General features: G+C 44.3%; 1 protein-coding gene across 3 annotated transcripts in view; it reads left to right on the top strand.

The window, feature by feature from the left end:
* The window catches only part of cdh23 (cadherin related 23), a 178,854-nt gene that overhangs the window by 58,223 nt on the left and 103,931 nt on the right, over positions 1-16,700 (top strand). For all 3 annotated transcript variants that reach the window (XM_023963384.1, XM_023963386.1, XM_023963385.1), the window contains exons 7-8: positions 15,834-16,028; positions 16,126-16,254. In XM_023963384.1, the coding sequence (XP_023819152.1) occupies positions 15,834-16,028; positions 16,126-16,254 (324 nt within the window). The remainder of the gene's footprint in view (positions 1-15,833; positions 16,029-16,125; positions 16,255-16,700) is intronic.

Here is a 16,700-nt window from a genome sequence, read left to right on the forward strand (position 1 = left end):
CGTCTGGTTCTGAGACTGAAAGTCTACTTGTAAGGTTCCTCTTTGGAAAAGTTTTTTTAATAAATCCAATTTTCTCAGTTTAAAATAAAAAATAAATTAAGCAGCTCAAAGATCACAGAACCAAGGACAGGAATGACCAAAGCTGTTATTTATCAGCACATGTTTTGGACGTTTCTCCTTATTTCCTCTGTTTACAGGAACGATTCAAGCAACACGATGCAATCAGAGCAGGTTCTCCAAAGAACAGGTTCTCCTTAAAGCACGTTCTCCTTAGAACAGGTTCTCCTTAGAGAACGTTCTCCTTGGAGCCGGTTCTCCTTGGAGCAGGTTCTCCTTAGAGCACGTTCTCCTTAGAGCACGTTCTCCTTAGAGCAGGTTCTCCTTAGAACAGGTTCTCCTTAGAGAACGTTCTCCTTGGAGCCGGTTCTCCTTGGAGCAGGTTCTCCTTGGAGCAGGTTCTCCTTAGAACAGGTTCTCCTTAGAGAACGTTCTCCTTAGAGCAGGTTTCCTTGGAGCAGGTTTTCCTTGGAGCAGGTTCTCCTTAGAGCACGTTCTCCTTAGAGCAGGTTCTCCTTAGAGCAGGTTCTCCTTAGAACAGGTTCTCCTTAGAGAACGTTCTCCTTGGAGCCGGTTCTCCTTGGAGCAGGTTCTCCTTAGAGCACGTTCTCCTTAGAGCAGGTTCTCCTTAGAACAGGTTCTCCTTAGAGAACGTTCTCCTTGGAGCCGGTTCTCCTTGGAGCAGGTTCTCCTTAGAGCACGTTCTCCTTAGAGCACGTTCTCCTTAGAGCACGTTCTCCTTAGAGCACGTTCTCCTTAGAGCAGGTTCTCCTTAGAACAGGTTCTCCTTAGAGAACGTTCTCCTTGGAGCCGGTTCTCCTTGGAGCAGGTTCTCCTTGGAGCAGGTTCTCCTTAGAACAGGTTCTCCTTAGAGAACGTTCTCCTTAGAGCAGGTTTCCTTGGAGCCGGTTCTCCTTAGAGCACGTTCTCCTTAGAGCAGGTTCTCCTTAGAACAGGTTCTCCTTGGAGCCGGTTCTCCTTGGAGCAGGTTCTCCTTAGAGCACGTTCTCCTTAGAGCAGGTTCTCCTTAGAACAGGTTCTCCTTAGAGAACGTTCTCCTTGGAGCCGGTTCTCCTTGGAGCCGGTTCTCCTTAGAGCAGGTTCTCCTTAGAGCACGTTCTCCTTAGAACAGGTTCTCCTTAGAGAACGTTCTCCTTGGAGCAGGTTCTCCTTGGAGCAGGTTCTCCTTAGAGCACGTTCTCCTTAGAGCAGGTTCTCCTTAGAGCAGGTTCTCCTTAGAACAGGTTCTCCTTAGAGAACGTTCTCCTTGGAGCCGGTTCTCCTTGGAGCAGGTTCTCCTTAGAGCACGTTCTCCTTAGAGCAGGTTCTCCTTAGAACAGGTTCTCCTTAGAGAACGTTCTCCTTGGAGCCGGTTCTCCTTGGAGCAGGTTCTCCTTAGAGCACGTTCTCCTTAGAGCACGTTCTCCTTAGAGCACGTTCTCCTTAGAGCAGGTTTCCTTGGAGCCGGTTCTCCTTGGAGCAGGTTCTCCTTAGAGCCGGTTCTCCACAGAGCAGGTTCTCCTTAGAGCTGGTTCTCCATAGAGCAGGTTCTCCTTAGAACAGGTTCTCCTTAGAGCACGTTCTCCTTAGAGCCGGTTCTCCTTAGAGCACGTTCTCCTTGGAGCAGGTTCTCCTTGGAGCAGGTTAGAGCAGGTTAAAACAGGTTCTCCATAGAGCAGGTTCTCCTTAGAGCATGTTCTCCTTGGAGCAGGTTCTCCTTAGAACAGGTTCTCCTTAGAGAACGTTCTCCTTGGAGCCGGTTCTCCTTGGAGCAGGTTCTCCTTAGAGCACGTTCTCCTTAGAGCACGTTCTCCTTAGAGCACGTTCTCCTTAGAGCAGGTTTCCTTGGAGCTGGTTCTCCTTGGAGCCGGTTCTCCTTGGAGCCGGTTCTCCTTAGAGCACGTTCTCCTTAGAGCACGTTCTCCTTAGAGCACGTTCTCCTTAGAGCAGGTTTCCTTGGAGCAGGTTCTCCTTGGAGCAGGTTCTCCTTAGAGCCGGTTCTCCACAGAGCACGTTCTCCTTAGAGCACGTTCTCCTTAGAGCAGGTTTCCTTGGAGCAGGTTCTCCTTGGAGCAGGTTCTCCTTAGAGCACGTTCTCCTTAGAGCAGGTTCTCCTTAGAGCAGGTTCTCCTTAGAGCAGGTTCTCCTTAGAACAGGTTCTCCTTAGAGAACGTTCTCCTTGGAGCCGGTTCTCCTTGGAGCAGGTTCTCCTTAGAGCACGTTCTCCTTAGAGCAGGTTCTCCTTAGAACAGGTTCTCCTTAGAGAACGTTCTCCTTGGAGCCGGTTCTCCTTGGAGCAGGTTCTCCTTAGAGCACGTTCTCCTTAGAGCACGTTCTCCTTAGAGCACGTTCTCCTTAGAGCAGGTTTCCTTGGAGCCGGTTCTCCTTGGAGCCGGTTCTCCTTGGAGCCGGTTCTCCTTAGAGCACGTTCTCCTTAGAGCACGTTCTCCTTAGAGCACGTTCTCCTTAGAGCAGGTTTCCTTGGAGCAGGTTCTCCTTGGAGCAGGTTCTCCTTAGAGCCGGTTCTCCACAGAGCACGTTCTCCTTAGAGCACGTTCTCCTTAGAGCAGGTTTCCTTGGAGCAGGTTCTCCTTGGAGCAGGTTCTCCTTAGAGCCGGTTCTCCATAGAGCAGGTTCTCCTTAGAACAGGTTCTCCTTAGAGCCGGTTCTCCTTAGAGCACGTTCTCCTTGGAGCAGGTTAGAGCAGGTTAAAACAGGTTCTCCATAGAGCAGGTTCTCCTTAGAGCATGTTCTCCTTGGAGCTCATTCTCCTCAAACTATGTTTTCTGTAATGAAACCATCTGCCACAAATGTTAGGAAAAGTTTCACTTTTTTAGTGCTTTATAATAAAATGAAAGATAAAAGATTATTTGAAAATTAAAATAATAAAACAAACGACAAACAAAAGCATAAAAGTACAAAGGCCAATCAAGTACATTATAGACAGTTCCAAATGAAATAAAAAGTAAGGGTGTGAGTCAGGTCTGGAGGGGTTCCCTCTCCCTGGTAAAGGTGAAAACGTTTCCACGCTGACTTTGGTGACGGAGGTTTTTAGCGCTCTCATGTCTCGGGTCTGTAAATTTACCCCAAACGGTGACAAAGCTTCAACCAAACTTACCAGGGCTGCCTGTGAACAGCTTGAGAACCTGCGCTCCCGCCTCACATGTGGGATTGTGATACAGATGACGGTAAATAACAGAACCAGGGTGCAGAACTTGCTGATTTGGCCCGTCCTTGTAGCTTTCCTGTGGGATGGGCCCATCTGTTTCTCCCTGGCTCTGCGGATCCCTGCGGCATGCTGGGCCTGATTACCTTTACATGGAAACAAACGGCTCCGGCGCTCTGGAGGCTGACAGCCCTGAGCTCTGGCAGGGCGGCTCAGGTTGACCGGTTGTTGCAGTAGACGGATGAGGAAGCCATTTCTTCTTCTTACAGATGAAACCGTCTTCGTGCACACGTCTTGTACCTGTCCTCGGACAAAAACTCTTGGTTTGCTGCATTGATTTCCTGCTAATCGACAATTAGCTACTCGCTCGTGCAACCCCCCAAGTGTCACCTTTGTTATTTTTGCTCTAATAATCCAAAATCATTCTTGGCCTTTTAACTAATCTTAGGGATGTCATGGCAATCTGGATTCATCATTGGCAGAAATGCTGCTGTTGTCACATGAGAGCGTGGGTCTTCAGTGGATTTTGCTGTTTTTTTCCGGCCGTGTTCTTCCTCAGAAACTGTCCTTGGCCCGCTCCTCCTCCTGTCTGTTGGAGTGAAAGTATTTTGTCCGGCTCAGTGCTTCTCCGCAAATTTGCTCTGCCAGGCCACAGGGTGGGCCGAGCGGAAACTAGAAGATGGAAGAGGAGGTGTATAATTGAAGATGATTTTTGACTTCAGTTCTGTACAGTCCACAAAGACGGGGCCCGCTTTACTGTAAATGCTGTATTGTGTTTTCTCCAGCTCTGCAGCAGAAGTTCACAGGCGACAGGAGGTCAAATGAGTTCCCGGGGGAAAGGCTAAATGTCACAAATCAGAAGAAAGGACCTGAACGGTCGGAACAGCAGCCCGGCATGAAAAAGCTGAAGTAATCTGAAATCGCTGCGAGCTGTTTCCAAACACAAAAGCTACAAAAATACCAGATAAAGGGAGGGAATTCAGGATACAAAAAAAGTACTAAAGTATCTCAAGTGCGTTGGAATTTCACAACAAAGCCGCAAAAAAGCCAAGCGGTTCACGTTTTCTTCTGGATGTGATCATAAGAAATAGGCGTGTTCCACTCTGTATCTCTTGGGTCTTTTAGATCAAGTTTCATTTTTTTACCTGAAAAACAATTCAGTGATTGTGGCGCTTAAGCAGCAGGCAGGCTGGACCCGGTGAAGAACGGCAAAAACAGAGTTTTGAGTGTTCAGGCAAATTCACATTTTCCTTTGTCTGATTGTTTTTACTTTTTATTTTTTTGGTTTGCTTAAAATAAACATGTTCAGTTTTAAAAATCTCACAAATCCACATGAAGCCGTATTTTCTTTTTTGTTCTTTAACTGTTTCATCATTTGAGTTTTTTATAGCTTTAATCCCACAACTGGTGTTTTATTATCTGGAGGTTCTGGATTTAAGGGAAGATTTAACTATACAGCAAATTTCCATTAAATGATGTTTAATAAGTAAACATGAGAATCAGTTTTGTATTTCTGTTTAACTGAATTATATAATTGATAACTCCAAGTTCATGTTGAGCATGTTTTCATTGTTGATGTTGAGTCAAAGCTTTGGCTTTTGGACTTCTGGTACAAACAGTTCAAATATTCCTCATAATTCTAAATACTTTGACACTAAAATAATAATAATAATAATAATAATAATAATAATAATAATAATAATAATAATAATAATAATAATAATAATAATAATAATAATAATAATAATAATAATAATAATAATAATAATAATAATAATAATAATAATAATAATAATAATAATAATAATAATAATAATAATAATAGGAAACAGCGGGACAGTAACGTTTCCTGTGAAGCAGAAAAAAGTCCCCAAAACGTAGAATCCTTTGCTCTGTTTTTTTGAGGGTTAGTCAGGAAAAGTCAAAGCGTTTTAACGTTTAAAACAACCTTCTGGATTTTCTGCATTTCATTCATCATTTGGTGTTAAAAGTTTTCCATTTAGTGCAGAAGCTGCAGATGAAGGACACTTCATCTTTCTTCAACATGAGTGAATTATTGATAAGCTAATTTCAGAGGGAAATGTGGCTTTTTGTGTCACAGCTATGATTAGTGTGGGAGCTCTCGTAATTCATAAGGCTAAGCGTTGCTGCCAGAAGTCCAGCACTAAGTTCAAGTTCTGTGTTTAGAGTCGGAGCTGCAGCTTTTGACGGATCATTATTGAAGAACACACTGCTAATAAAGTCCAATAGTTTGCAAAGAACAGAACTCTTTTGAAAGTATCTCTCAGGTTTCTCTTTCTTTGCGTAAGTCGGAGCAGAGGCACCAGCGGCGTGACCGGGTTCCACGTGTGGGAGGCGGCGATGGAGGGACGGCGGCGGGGAGGCAGGAAGGGAAAAGTTAGCGCGGCTGGTGTAATCACATACCTGCTGAGATGGAAGCGGAGAGCAGACAGATGAGAAGGAAGGGAGAACCTTGTGAGCAGTGTAGCTGTAATCACGGCTCTATTGTGGCAAACAGTTGGGCCTCTGAGGCTGCGAGCGGCGGGGGGCCGAGCCCCAGCACAGCCCCTTCAAATCACCATGTCTTTAACATTTCTCACAAAATAAGAACAAAGGATTGCGCTCAAAGGGGAAGGTTTGCCAGCGGCTTTACTGGACCGACAGGATTTTAGCTTGAATCCACAGCAGGCCTGAGGCCGATTTTTGACTCTCATCACTGGGCAAATTAGCAGGGGGGGGCACAGGATTTCAGCTTTCGGGACTCGAACACTGTGACGGCATTGAGATCAGAACTTAAATTTCTTAAAGGCATTTAAAGCAGGGTTGTGTCTTTAGAAGTACGTCTACCTGATCGGTTCCTCGCCTGCGTGAATCTGACGTCACGTCCGTTTGCCGCCAAAAATGTGAATTAGATTTGCTTCCAGTAGCATTTCCCCACAGTTTTGTCAACTTTATGACCGTTTAAGCATCGGATAACTTCATGGTCGCACAGGTTTATGTTTTCCTTAACGGAGAGCTTCTTCTGCTCGAATTAGCAAACGAGGATGGCGCCTAAGTGCAACACCAAATGTGTACGTTGTTGTCATTACAAGGAAAATCTGGATGTGTGATGTCATGGAAACCATAAGGCTCGAGGTCATTCCTCTCTGTCTGATGGTTTTAGTCTTTTACAGGATACGGTCAACCGAGCGCATTTTACCCCCCGGGGCTGCTGCAGCTAGATTGACAGTTTGTGTTAACTAACCAACTGTTAACGTGACTGTTAACTAAGTCTGGTAAGTGGCGGTGTCGTGGTACACTGGGGAGGAAACTGCTATTAAACCAAACGTTTGCACGTGGGCAGTACGGATCGGGTGGACCCAGCCGTCCCGTCCGACTTTGCACATGCCCAATAAGGACTGTACAGTTCTGATCTGTGACTTTTCTGTCAACATTAAAACAAACGTTTCCACTATTGGTAACATTTTAAGAGGCATTTACTACTGTTAAGATTGATTCTGACTAACAAGTACCGGAAAGTTCTCAGAGTGGAAATAGACGTGTTCCGTTCATGCGGGGTGCCGTTACTGATTGGGGAGCGACAGATGGCACAAGTAAAAAATACAAAAAAGTTTTCTTGTCAAAATAAAATTAAGTTTTTAATGAAGTGTTTGCTGGTTGATGTTTGAGGCCAAACAAGCAGTGAAACCATGTCCAGATGTTGACCTTTAATGCATGATATAGAGTTTGCGGGGGTCACATGCGGGGGTCACATGCGGGGGTCACATGCTGCCAACTGAGATGTCAGAGCTGTGAATTCTTACGTCCTCTTTAGAGTCGATCATATGATGACATTCAAATTCAAACAGACAAATGACAAAGATCGTTCAGCAGGAACGCTGGGGTTAAGTAGAAATTCTCTGGATTTCATGCCAACATACTTGTAGGAATCCACTTATCCAACACGTCTCCATCAGTAATCGTTAAGTTTTTACTTGAATAAGCTCAGATTGTTACTGTCAAAATCAATACAGCATTACAGTTCTCTTCAGTGCAGCCTCTTCTGCTTCAGTTTTAACAGCAAGGTTTGCTCCAGCAAAAGCTCATGCTGGAGCACAAAATCAATGCAGCAGCTGCTTTCAGACAAACCAAACCCGTTCAAAAAGGCTGCTCTATGTCTCCTTATAGGGGTTTGGGTCACTGCAGAACTTAGGAATTGGCATAACTGGGGGAAATAATTAGATTTAATGGAATAGTGTTGGTGCTCCATAATTCCAGAAGTGTAAAAGCTTTGTGGCATTCATTCAGCAACTGCTGGATGCCAAACTCTCCCCTCAGAGACAATGAAAAGGGCGAAACATGGAGGTTTTGAACTGAAACAGAAAAATGTTTCATCCATACAAAATACAAAAAAAACAGCTGTGTGTTTAGGAAAATGACTTTCAATTGTGTCGAGCCATTTATCCTTTATTTTATCTTTCCTGCCTCTCGATGCTGATGGTAAGTCAGGATGTTGTTGTCAACATGCAGCATCGTGTTGGTTGTTTCCATTGTCATAGATAATGAGCTTTAAGACAACAGTTTTTTTATAGGCTTCCAATCCAAAGGAGGGGGAGAGAAAAAATGAAAAGTTATAGTTCAGCGTTTCTCTGTGAAGGCCTTAACACCACCAAGGACTCCTTAAGCAGAGAGATGACGTGAGGAATCCTTTAAACTCCCAGAGCCAGGCCTCAGCGGAGTCCCCACCACCTCTCACGGCCCCAGAGCTGCATAAGCCCTCGGTCAGCCCAGCCTTCAGTCTTTAGGCCCCCAGATGCCAAACTTCTTTGTAGAACCAGAAATCTGCCCCAAAGGAGTCCCGGGATCTGCTACTGCCGTGCATGGGTCGGCAGAGGAAACACTTTCAGCAGATTTCCAGCAGAAAGTGTTAAAAGACCGTCTGTCTGTGTTAGCTGCATCTCATCCTTCCTTAGTGACAGCTTTCACTTTGATGTGTTCATGTCTGGATTCTGCCTGTCCTTTCGGTCTCCTTGTCTGCTTTACTCTGCCTTTTCTTTAACCCAATGCCTCTTTATGACGGCCCTTTCCATGATTCTCTGGGTGAATTCCCAGCAGACCAGAGTTTGTTTCCTCCTCTTCCTCTGGCCGCTGTGAAAGCTCCTGAACTCTGACTCAACAAGCAATCATTTTCTCTGAAAATGTGGGTTTTGGTTTGCTTGCAAGCACACTCGAGTGCATTCATAGAAAGAATCGCTAAAACGAGGATCTCCATCAGTCAACAGACGTGAAGTAAGGGAGCATTTACCTCTTAGGTCTGTGTCTGTGTTTTCTCCTCTGATAGTCCTCTTCATTTGACTGAAACTCCTCTGAACTGTGATGCAAATCCAGTGAATTCTGGTCCTGATGAAACTTGCAAGTGAACTCTGGTGCGGCGTGTGTGTCAAAGTGTCTGCAGATGAACAGTCCGTTGAGTACCGATGACAAGACTCTGGGTTCCTCTGTGTAACGGACTGATGAAAGACCAGCTCCGGCTCCAGAGGGTCTAGCTGGAGGGGCCGTTGTCTATTTTAGGGGGGGGCGCAGTTATCACACGTTATCTTTTGAAACTTTTTCAAACACAAAAATATCGTGCTGCATAGTTTTTAAAGGCGAATTTGATTGGGTTTTTCAACTTCAAGGTCATGTGGACCCGATGAGTGAATCCGGGTGCGGCTTTCCAAAACAGCAGTATGGAGGGGCGGAGCTCATACGCTTGGCGCCTCGGTGCTTGGCTGCACTTGCCTTGCTGATGCTGAAGTAGTTACAGTAGTTTGACTTCATTATGTGCTCACTTTTTTTGCCAAGCTCAAAAATCCATTTAGGGGTAAAACGATGCAGAGTCAGAAACTCAAACGATCCAGTAGCAACCAAGGTTATAATAATTTCGGATTTTTTATTAGTTTTAGTTTTTATTTCGTTTTGAATTTTTGTTTTTAAATTGATTTAGTTTTAATTAGTTTTTAGAGGCAGCTTTACTAGTTTTTATTAGTTTTTATTTTTTGAAATTGCTTCGTTTTAGTTTAGTTTTTATTAGTTTTAGTGTTAGTTTTAGTTTTTTCATTTTGTTTGTAAATTAGGATATTTGTCAGGTGCATGATTCAAAATCACCAGAATAAGTATTGTATGATAAAAAATCAATCAAAGATACATTTTGAAACACTTATTATTCAGAGGACACAAGTTCAACCATCCTTAAATTAAAATACAACAGCCGATAACAGCATTACGTTATCTGCTCTCGCCTCTTTTTCGGGGGAGGGCGGGCGACAGGCTAGCTTGTAGGTAGTGTTGATTTGCGTTGTTGTGTGCGCTTTTTAAATGTACTTTTAGATTCGTAGGGTTTTTCCCTTTGAGGAGTGTTCCACAAATTTTGTCTCCTGCTTCGACTACAAGGCACTTACTTTAGTTTTCTACGCTGTTATATTCAAAAAAGTCCCAAATAGGACTCTCCCGCTTTCTCCCAACTTTTAATGCAGCCATCACGCTCATGTAAATGTCTATGACCACGCTAGCCAGCAGTGTCTGACAGACATCATGTGACGTTACAGACAACGTGATGCCGTAGGGGTCAAATACACAGTAAAACTAGCAGCGTGAAGTAAATAGATTTTATTTCAACCCAAAAGACTTATGTATTAACAAAGACGAAAACCAAGGATTTTTTGGGGTTAATATTATTTAGTTTCAGTTCGTTTTATTCACACAACAAACAGTTTTAGTTAGTTTTCGTTTTTTTTAAAACTCTCGTTTTTATTTTTATTTCAGTTAACGAAAATGTTTTTTCAGTTCTAGTTTTAGTTTTTTCGTTCGTTTTCGTTAACTATGATAACCTTGGTAGCAGCCCGTCTCGAGGGGCTTGATTTGTAGAGGGATGGGCCTGGCGCCAGAGCCAAGATACACAACAGGCAGGGCTGTTCTTCTTCTGATCGTTTCATGGATTACTGTCCACAAACAGAATTTTTTGTATAGTAATTCCTATTCAAACTAAATACACTTTGAAAAGAAATTCCAACAACCAGTCTTTGCTGTCTAGTGGCGTCATCACTGACTCGGTTTCAGCGTCCTCATTTTCTCTGAAAAACCATTTTAGCCGTTTTTTGAGGTAATGAAACCACAGCAGGGCGTTTGCCAAGCGAACAACGAAAAGAAGAGAAGCGGAATGAGACAGAAGAGAAAAGGCTCCTTCATCGTCTAGTCTCTCCTGAAACACACCGAACTGTTCCGGTCTAAATGCTGCCAGTTCACGTCCTCCTGGTGGCTCTCATGCATTTCCGTCCTCGTCCACGCAGAGACTCAGACACAGACAGAGACTCCAGACTCAGACAGAATAGTCCATTTTTGGTTTTAAGTTGTTCCTTTTTCAGCGATGATTCTTCGGGGAAGTTTCATTGATTTTGTCATTTCAGATGCTTCTGCCTGGATCAGTGCGTCTACACATGTCTGTCTTGTTTAGAGTTTGTTGAACCACAACACTTCAGGGGGATTTCTGTCTTTTCTGTTCAGAGAAGCTCTTAAACTACATCTCACTGCATATTTGCTGCATTGAAGCTTTTTTTTTTTTTACCTTTTTATAGTTCAGATGAAGCCAAAGACCTGGAATGCAGTAAGCTTTAACTTTACTTTCTTACCATTAATATTAGCATGAAAATAGGATGCATTTTTGGAAAACATAGTGTGGAGGAAACATTATGAATAGTCTGTCAAAAGTAAGTCTGTTCTCTCCGTCCCTCTGCATCTCTGCAGAAAGGGTCTCTTTTCTCTCCATTAGCAGCAGCTCTCAGAGGAAGCATGATTCCTGCCGTGCTCCTCAGATAAGACGCAGCAGGAGCTCTCTTCATTCCTCTTCAACTGTCTCACCACTTAACATTCTTCTTCCCAGAGGAAATAGCCTTCATGTATTCAAAAGATACACAGCTCTGTCAGGGCGAATGTGCCGACGGATGAACCATGACTAACCAATTGGCTTTTGCTCTTGTGAAGCTCCTGACTAATCCAGTCCTTCACGTCCCGCTTGCAGTGACCATCAGCAGCTGCAGCTTCTTTCAATCTTTTTTGTGTCTTGGGTGTGATTGGATTGTCTTAATAAAAACCGAGTTTTGCACCTGATCATTTGTTTTGCAGCAGTCGCTGCGGTGGCTTGAATTCAAGGGTTTGAGACTTGACTGATGATGGATTCTGCTGGCTGATGGGCACAATTTATGTATAAAAGGACGCATTCCCACCAGACTGCTTGGTTGCATCTGTTTGACCTGCGCGAAAGGTCCCCTGAACAGCTCAGCCCTAAAGCGGACGTTGTCAAATTTTGATTTGAAATGAAAAGGTGCACCGCTCAGATCCATGTTGGGTCCTGTCCAGAGTCACGGGGGGATGCTGGGGCTTCTTTCAGCAAATTCAGAGTGAAAGCAGACCACACCCTGGACAGCAACCCCGTCCCAGTTAAAACCAGGATTCACGGTGTAGTGAAGGCGGAGGTGCTTGCACACATGGACCAAACCCCAGTGGGAAGGGTCCATTTCTATCTTTTTTTTTTCCTCTGTTGGTCTGTGTGACGTTTCCAGGCAGTTTGGCCTAGAAAGTGTGAAAACAAACCAAAGCAAAGTCTGAAAATTGTGTGTGTAGCCTCCCAAGCACTGTGAGCTTACGGAGAAGTCGGGGACAGATGAGATGAGATCTGCAAATCGGAATGAAACATTTTATCCATTGCTCATTTATGTTCTTTTAAAACAATTCAAATTCCTCCTAACACGTCCCATTCCCAAAACCTCCCAACGTTCTCGTATGAACGTGAGGGCACACATGGAAGCCGTGTCAGTGATGCACAGTCGGTCACCAGTAGATCTTTGAGCAGAGGTGGCTTCAAGAACTGAGCTGAAGGAGCCGAAGCTGTCAGATCGGAACAGATGTTTGAAAGTGTTTGCTAACTCCACCTGAAGGCGTTTACGCTCAAGTCTTAGCAAGTCATTATTTTACAGGTGGCTGTTTACACTGATAAAAAACTGGCATGCAGCATTACAGAAAACAATACATACTTATTCCAGGCACATCCACTAAGAGAAACACCCCCAAAAACAGATTTCTCACCTTTCAACCTGCCCGTTTAACATCAAAGCTGTTCATGATGTTGACATTCCTGCCCACCACTAATGGAGACGCATCAATCCAAGTGTGAAGCAAAAAAAAAGACAAAAAAAGGAGTGGTGTGCATTTTTAATTTATTTTAATCATCGTTTGCTTCTGTGTTGGGCTGCAGGCTCTGAGCTCCTCTCCAAATTTCTCAGACGCAGACAACTTGACAAGCCTGATAAAAGCGTGACGAAAATGGGGCTCCGATGTTTGTTCGGTATCAGGTGCTGTCGTTGGAGTAGAAACTTTTCTCCTGACATGAGAAACTAAGAACGAACTGCTCAAGAGAAGCCGTCAGCAGGACCAGCAAATATCCAATACACTTTGTGTTGTGTTTAAATCGTGCTTACAAGTCAGATTAGACACACAGATTATCACACACTTGCAAACAATTCTCCATGTTTCACAGACAGCAGTAGACTGTAGGAGCTGATGGGGGGAGAGACTGGGGGGGGTTCTGTTTTTTTACCACCTCAACTTTTTAACATATATGGACTTAATCTTTGATGATTTTCAGACCAACTTTAATGAATGAAGCTCTTACAGGAATGTATGCAGTGACATGTTTGCCACCACGTTGGCCACAAAATGTACTAAATTGCACATGGAAATATTGAACATTTGCTTTCAAATACTTTTTCTTTGCTTTCTTTTTTTTTGTTTTTGCGTTTGCAACACAAATGTTTTCCCATGCATTGTGTGTCATCCTAGTTTTTTCCTATCTTTGATTTTGCTCCCAAGGTTCAGTTTAGCGTGACGTAGCTGCCATCAAACAGCTGCTGATTGGTCCAGATTCTAACCAATCAGGTGTCTCTGTCTTGTATTGACGGTGCTTGGAGGCAGACGTGGTCTTTGTAACGGTTCTGTTCGAACAGGATTCTGCAGTCTTCAACCATTCTGGCCCGTTTCTCTCGGAGTAAAACCCAGAAGGAGCAGCAAAGAGGCTAAAATAAAACAGCTTTTGTATTTCTTTATTTTAGTGTAGTGACCAGCAAAAAGACATTTGAAAGCAAATAAAAAAAGTATTGGAATGAAAATATGTAATATTTTCATTTGCAACTTAGAAGGTTTTGTGTGCAACGTGTCGGCATAAATATCACTCCATAGGAACGTAGATTCTCTTTTTATTACATGAGGGAAACGGAAAAAGAGACTTGTCATTGTTCCACCTTTCTATCGAGCTGCTGTTTTCAGTCTGCCCTCTTTTGATCCTAAAAAAACTGTTTTGAACTGATGGTGTTGGATCCAAAATACAGGAAACCAGACTTGGCAGCAGAAACCTGAGCATTTAACACCTTTAATATGGTGACAAAAACCCCATGACTTAAGGCGGCAACAAAAGGATGGCTGAGCAGATGATCTGACAATGAAGACGTGAGAAGCCGACACTTGAAGACTGAAGATCATTGACTGAAATGGAGACAGCTGAACCTGATGTAACTGACAGGGGAGCGACTGCAAACAGATCATGACCAAAACCAGTTCCAAGAGTACAATCCATACCAACTCTTAATGTGAAAAGACAGATCCATTGAAGAGCTGCAGTGGTAATTAATTGTTTTATTGGGTTTATATTTGTTATCAAACAGACTCATGTTTCTCCTCTTGTCTCACACGTTTTTAACAGATAAGTTGCAGTAGTTGGTGTTAAAAAACAGAAACACAAAAAGTCCATCAGAAGCTCGCTCTGCATTTATATTGTTTTGTTTTTTTAACTTGTCCTGTCCAACAGCTGGGCAGACAGATGAGAGCTGAGGGCCTCTTGTGTTGGACATATTTTACTTTAACAAGAGGGGTTATTCATCTTCTGACAAACCAAAGGTATGTCTGAATAAACCCCTTTTGGAATAGAGGCCAAACTTTATTCATTTTAATCATATTTGAAAATCTTTTGTGTTGGACCGGATGGAAAAGGAAATGAGGGAAGAAGAGAGAGGGATGTTAGGGGGGGGGGGGGGGGGGGGGGGTAGGAGGGTGATCATAGGAGGGGAAGTTGGGATAAGACCATGAAGCAGCATAAAGCAACAAGTTACTGGATGTTTATCATTACAGTGAGGTTCAGATGTAATACAAATCTAGTAGGGGCGGGGCCTGTCCACACACACACTCAAATGCCACAAACACACCTGTTGGCTCCAAAAATGTCCACATGTCAACATGTACACAATACAAACACTGTTCCCACACGCATACTTATGCCTTTAAAGAAACTAGTGTGAAATCTTTCATTCATTCTATCACGCAAACTATTAGTGCAAAGGTGAGCTAACACCTGTGCTCAGGTGAGTGTTTATGTTCTTCTAAAATGGATGGTGGAATGTGAAAAGAAGGAGGAGCGCCCAGCCATCCCCACACCCAGACCCCCGCCGCAGCAGCAGCCAGAACTCCCCCACCCCCCCACCCCCCAACGCCCGCACGGCAGCAGATAGAGAACAACCGCCCCCCATGCCTCCCTGCTCTCTGGCCCCAAGAGCTAGAGAGCAGGGAGGCATGGGGGGGGCAGAGGAGAGCAGCCCCCCCACAGCGCCGGGAGGGTCCAACGCAGGGCCCCGCCCCAGAAGAGCGCCCACAGCCCCAGACGAGCACCCGACCACCACCCAGGAGTTCTGGGCATCCCCCACCCCAACCCCATGGATGAGCCAGGACCCCCCCAAGGGGAACCCGCCCAGCGCTCCAGGCAGCCACCCACCCGGACCACGGTTGGTCCAGGAAGGAGCAAGGCAGGGGCCAGCCGCCCCCGCCCAGGAGGAGGACACCCAGGAGAAGAGGGGGTCCACAGGAAGAGCTGTAAACATGGCCCGACCAGGCTCGCCCACAGTTAGAAATTTGGCGAGGCCCAGCGCTCAGGGGCAAGGACCAGAACCCCCACCACAGGGACACGGACACCCCCGACTCAGATGTGATGTGATGCCCGGCTCTTGGCCTTGCCAGATAGCTCAGGGGTCCCCCTCCCTGCGTGGAGATTTTTTAATACAGATTTTTTAATGCAATCTGCTAAAAATAAATGTCAAATTCAGTTTTTCCATTTGTCTTAACTTGGAATCTGTTTTCCAGCTGCAGAATGACAAACATAATTTATTTTTTGCAAAATATTCTTATGTTTTGGTTCAGTGGGGGTCTATTTCTGTAGTTCATGTTTGTGCTCTGTGGTAAAAAAGAAGAACGTTTATTCTGTCATTCGTCTTCTGAATTTAGCTGTTAGTTCAGAAAAATCGGACGTCCCAACAATTCTACTTTGTTTTCTGCACTGGCTACAAATATTTTCTTTTTTTTCCACAGTCTTCATTGGAGCGTCATGCGGGGGCCGTATTCAGATTGCAGGATTGTTGAGCTCCGCTGCTGCAACAGTTTTCTTTTCTTTGAATCCTTCAGTGTCATGTCTGTGGATGTGGAGGCCAATGTCTCCTCACACTTTTGCTTTCCTCGCTGTTCTCACCGGCGTGTTTTTCTGCTTGGATTTATTTTCCAGGACACCCCGGTGGGCAAATCAATATTTATGGTGAATGCCACGGATCCTGACCAGGGAACCGGGGGCAGCGTTCTATTTTCTTTCCAGCCACCCTCTCCCTTTTTTGCGATTGATGGCGCCCGAGGCACCGTCACCGTCACCAGACCTCTGGACTACGAGACGACCACCGCCTACCAGCTCACCGTCAACGCCACGGTCAGCACTCACACGTCATCTTTGCACACGCCGTCACTATCGTCCAAATGTGTGTAGATTGTTAATCTGCTGTTTTTTCTTTTTCTTTTTTATTTAGGATCAAGACAAACTGAAGCCGCTGTCTCGGCTTGCCAACCTAGCCATCTCCATCACGGATGTACAGGACATGGACCCCATCTTCACCAATCTGCCCTACAACACCAACTTACAGGAGAACGTTCCCCTGGTTAGTTATCAAACCTGCAATGCAACAAAAACCATAAAGACAAAGTACTGAGAGAGAAAAACACGGCTTAGATCCTTCATTTGTCATTCTCCCCGGTACAACACTCATACATGAAAACAACCATGAACATATTTACACAGAAATATTGAAAAAGTACCTAAAATGTGCATTAGTCATTAAAAACAGGATATGCAACGGTATTAAAACTGTTAAACCAGAAAAGAAAACCCTTCATGATCACTATACAGTGAATTTTAATAACATTAAAATCCTGTGGACACGTAAACGTCTAACTCATTTAAAAAGACCATCTGTCCATAAAAACATCAATTTAATTAAAAGGGAAAAGAACGCAGTCATTTGTTTTAACCCCATAACTACCCGATTCAGTTCAATTCAAACAACTTTATTTATCTATGAGGGGCAATTCTTTTTAAGATGCAGAC

Source organism: Oryzias latipes, chromosome 15 (assembly GCF_002234675.1).
Source record: "Oryzias latipes chromosome 15, ASM223467v1".
In the NCBI taxonomy this organism is placed as follows: domain Eukaryota; kingdom Metazoa; phylum Chordata; class Actinopteri; order Beloniformes; family Adrianichthyidae; genus Oryzias; species Oryzias latipes.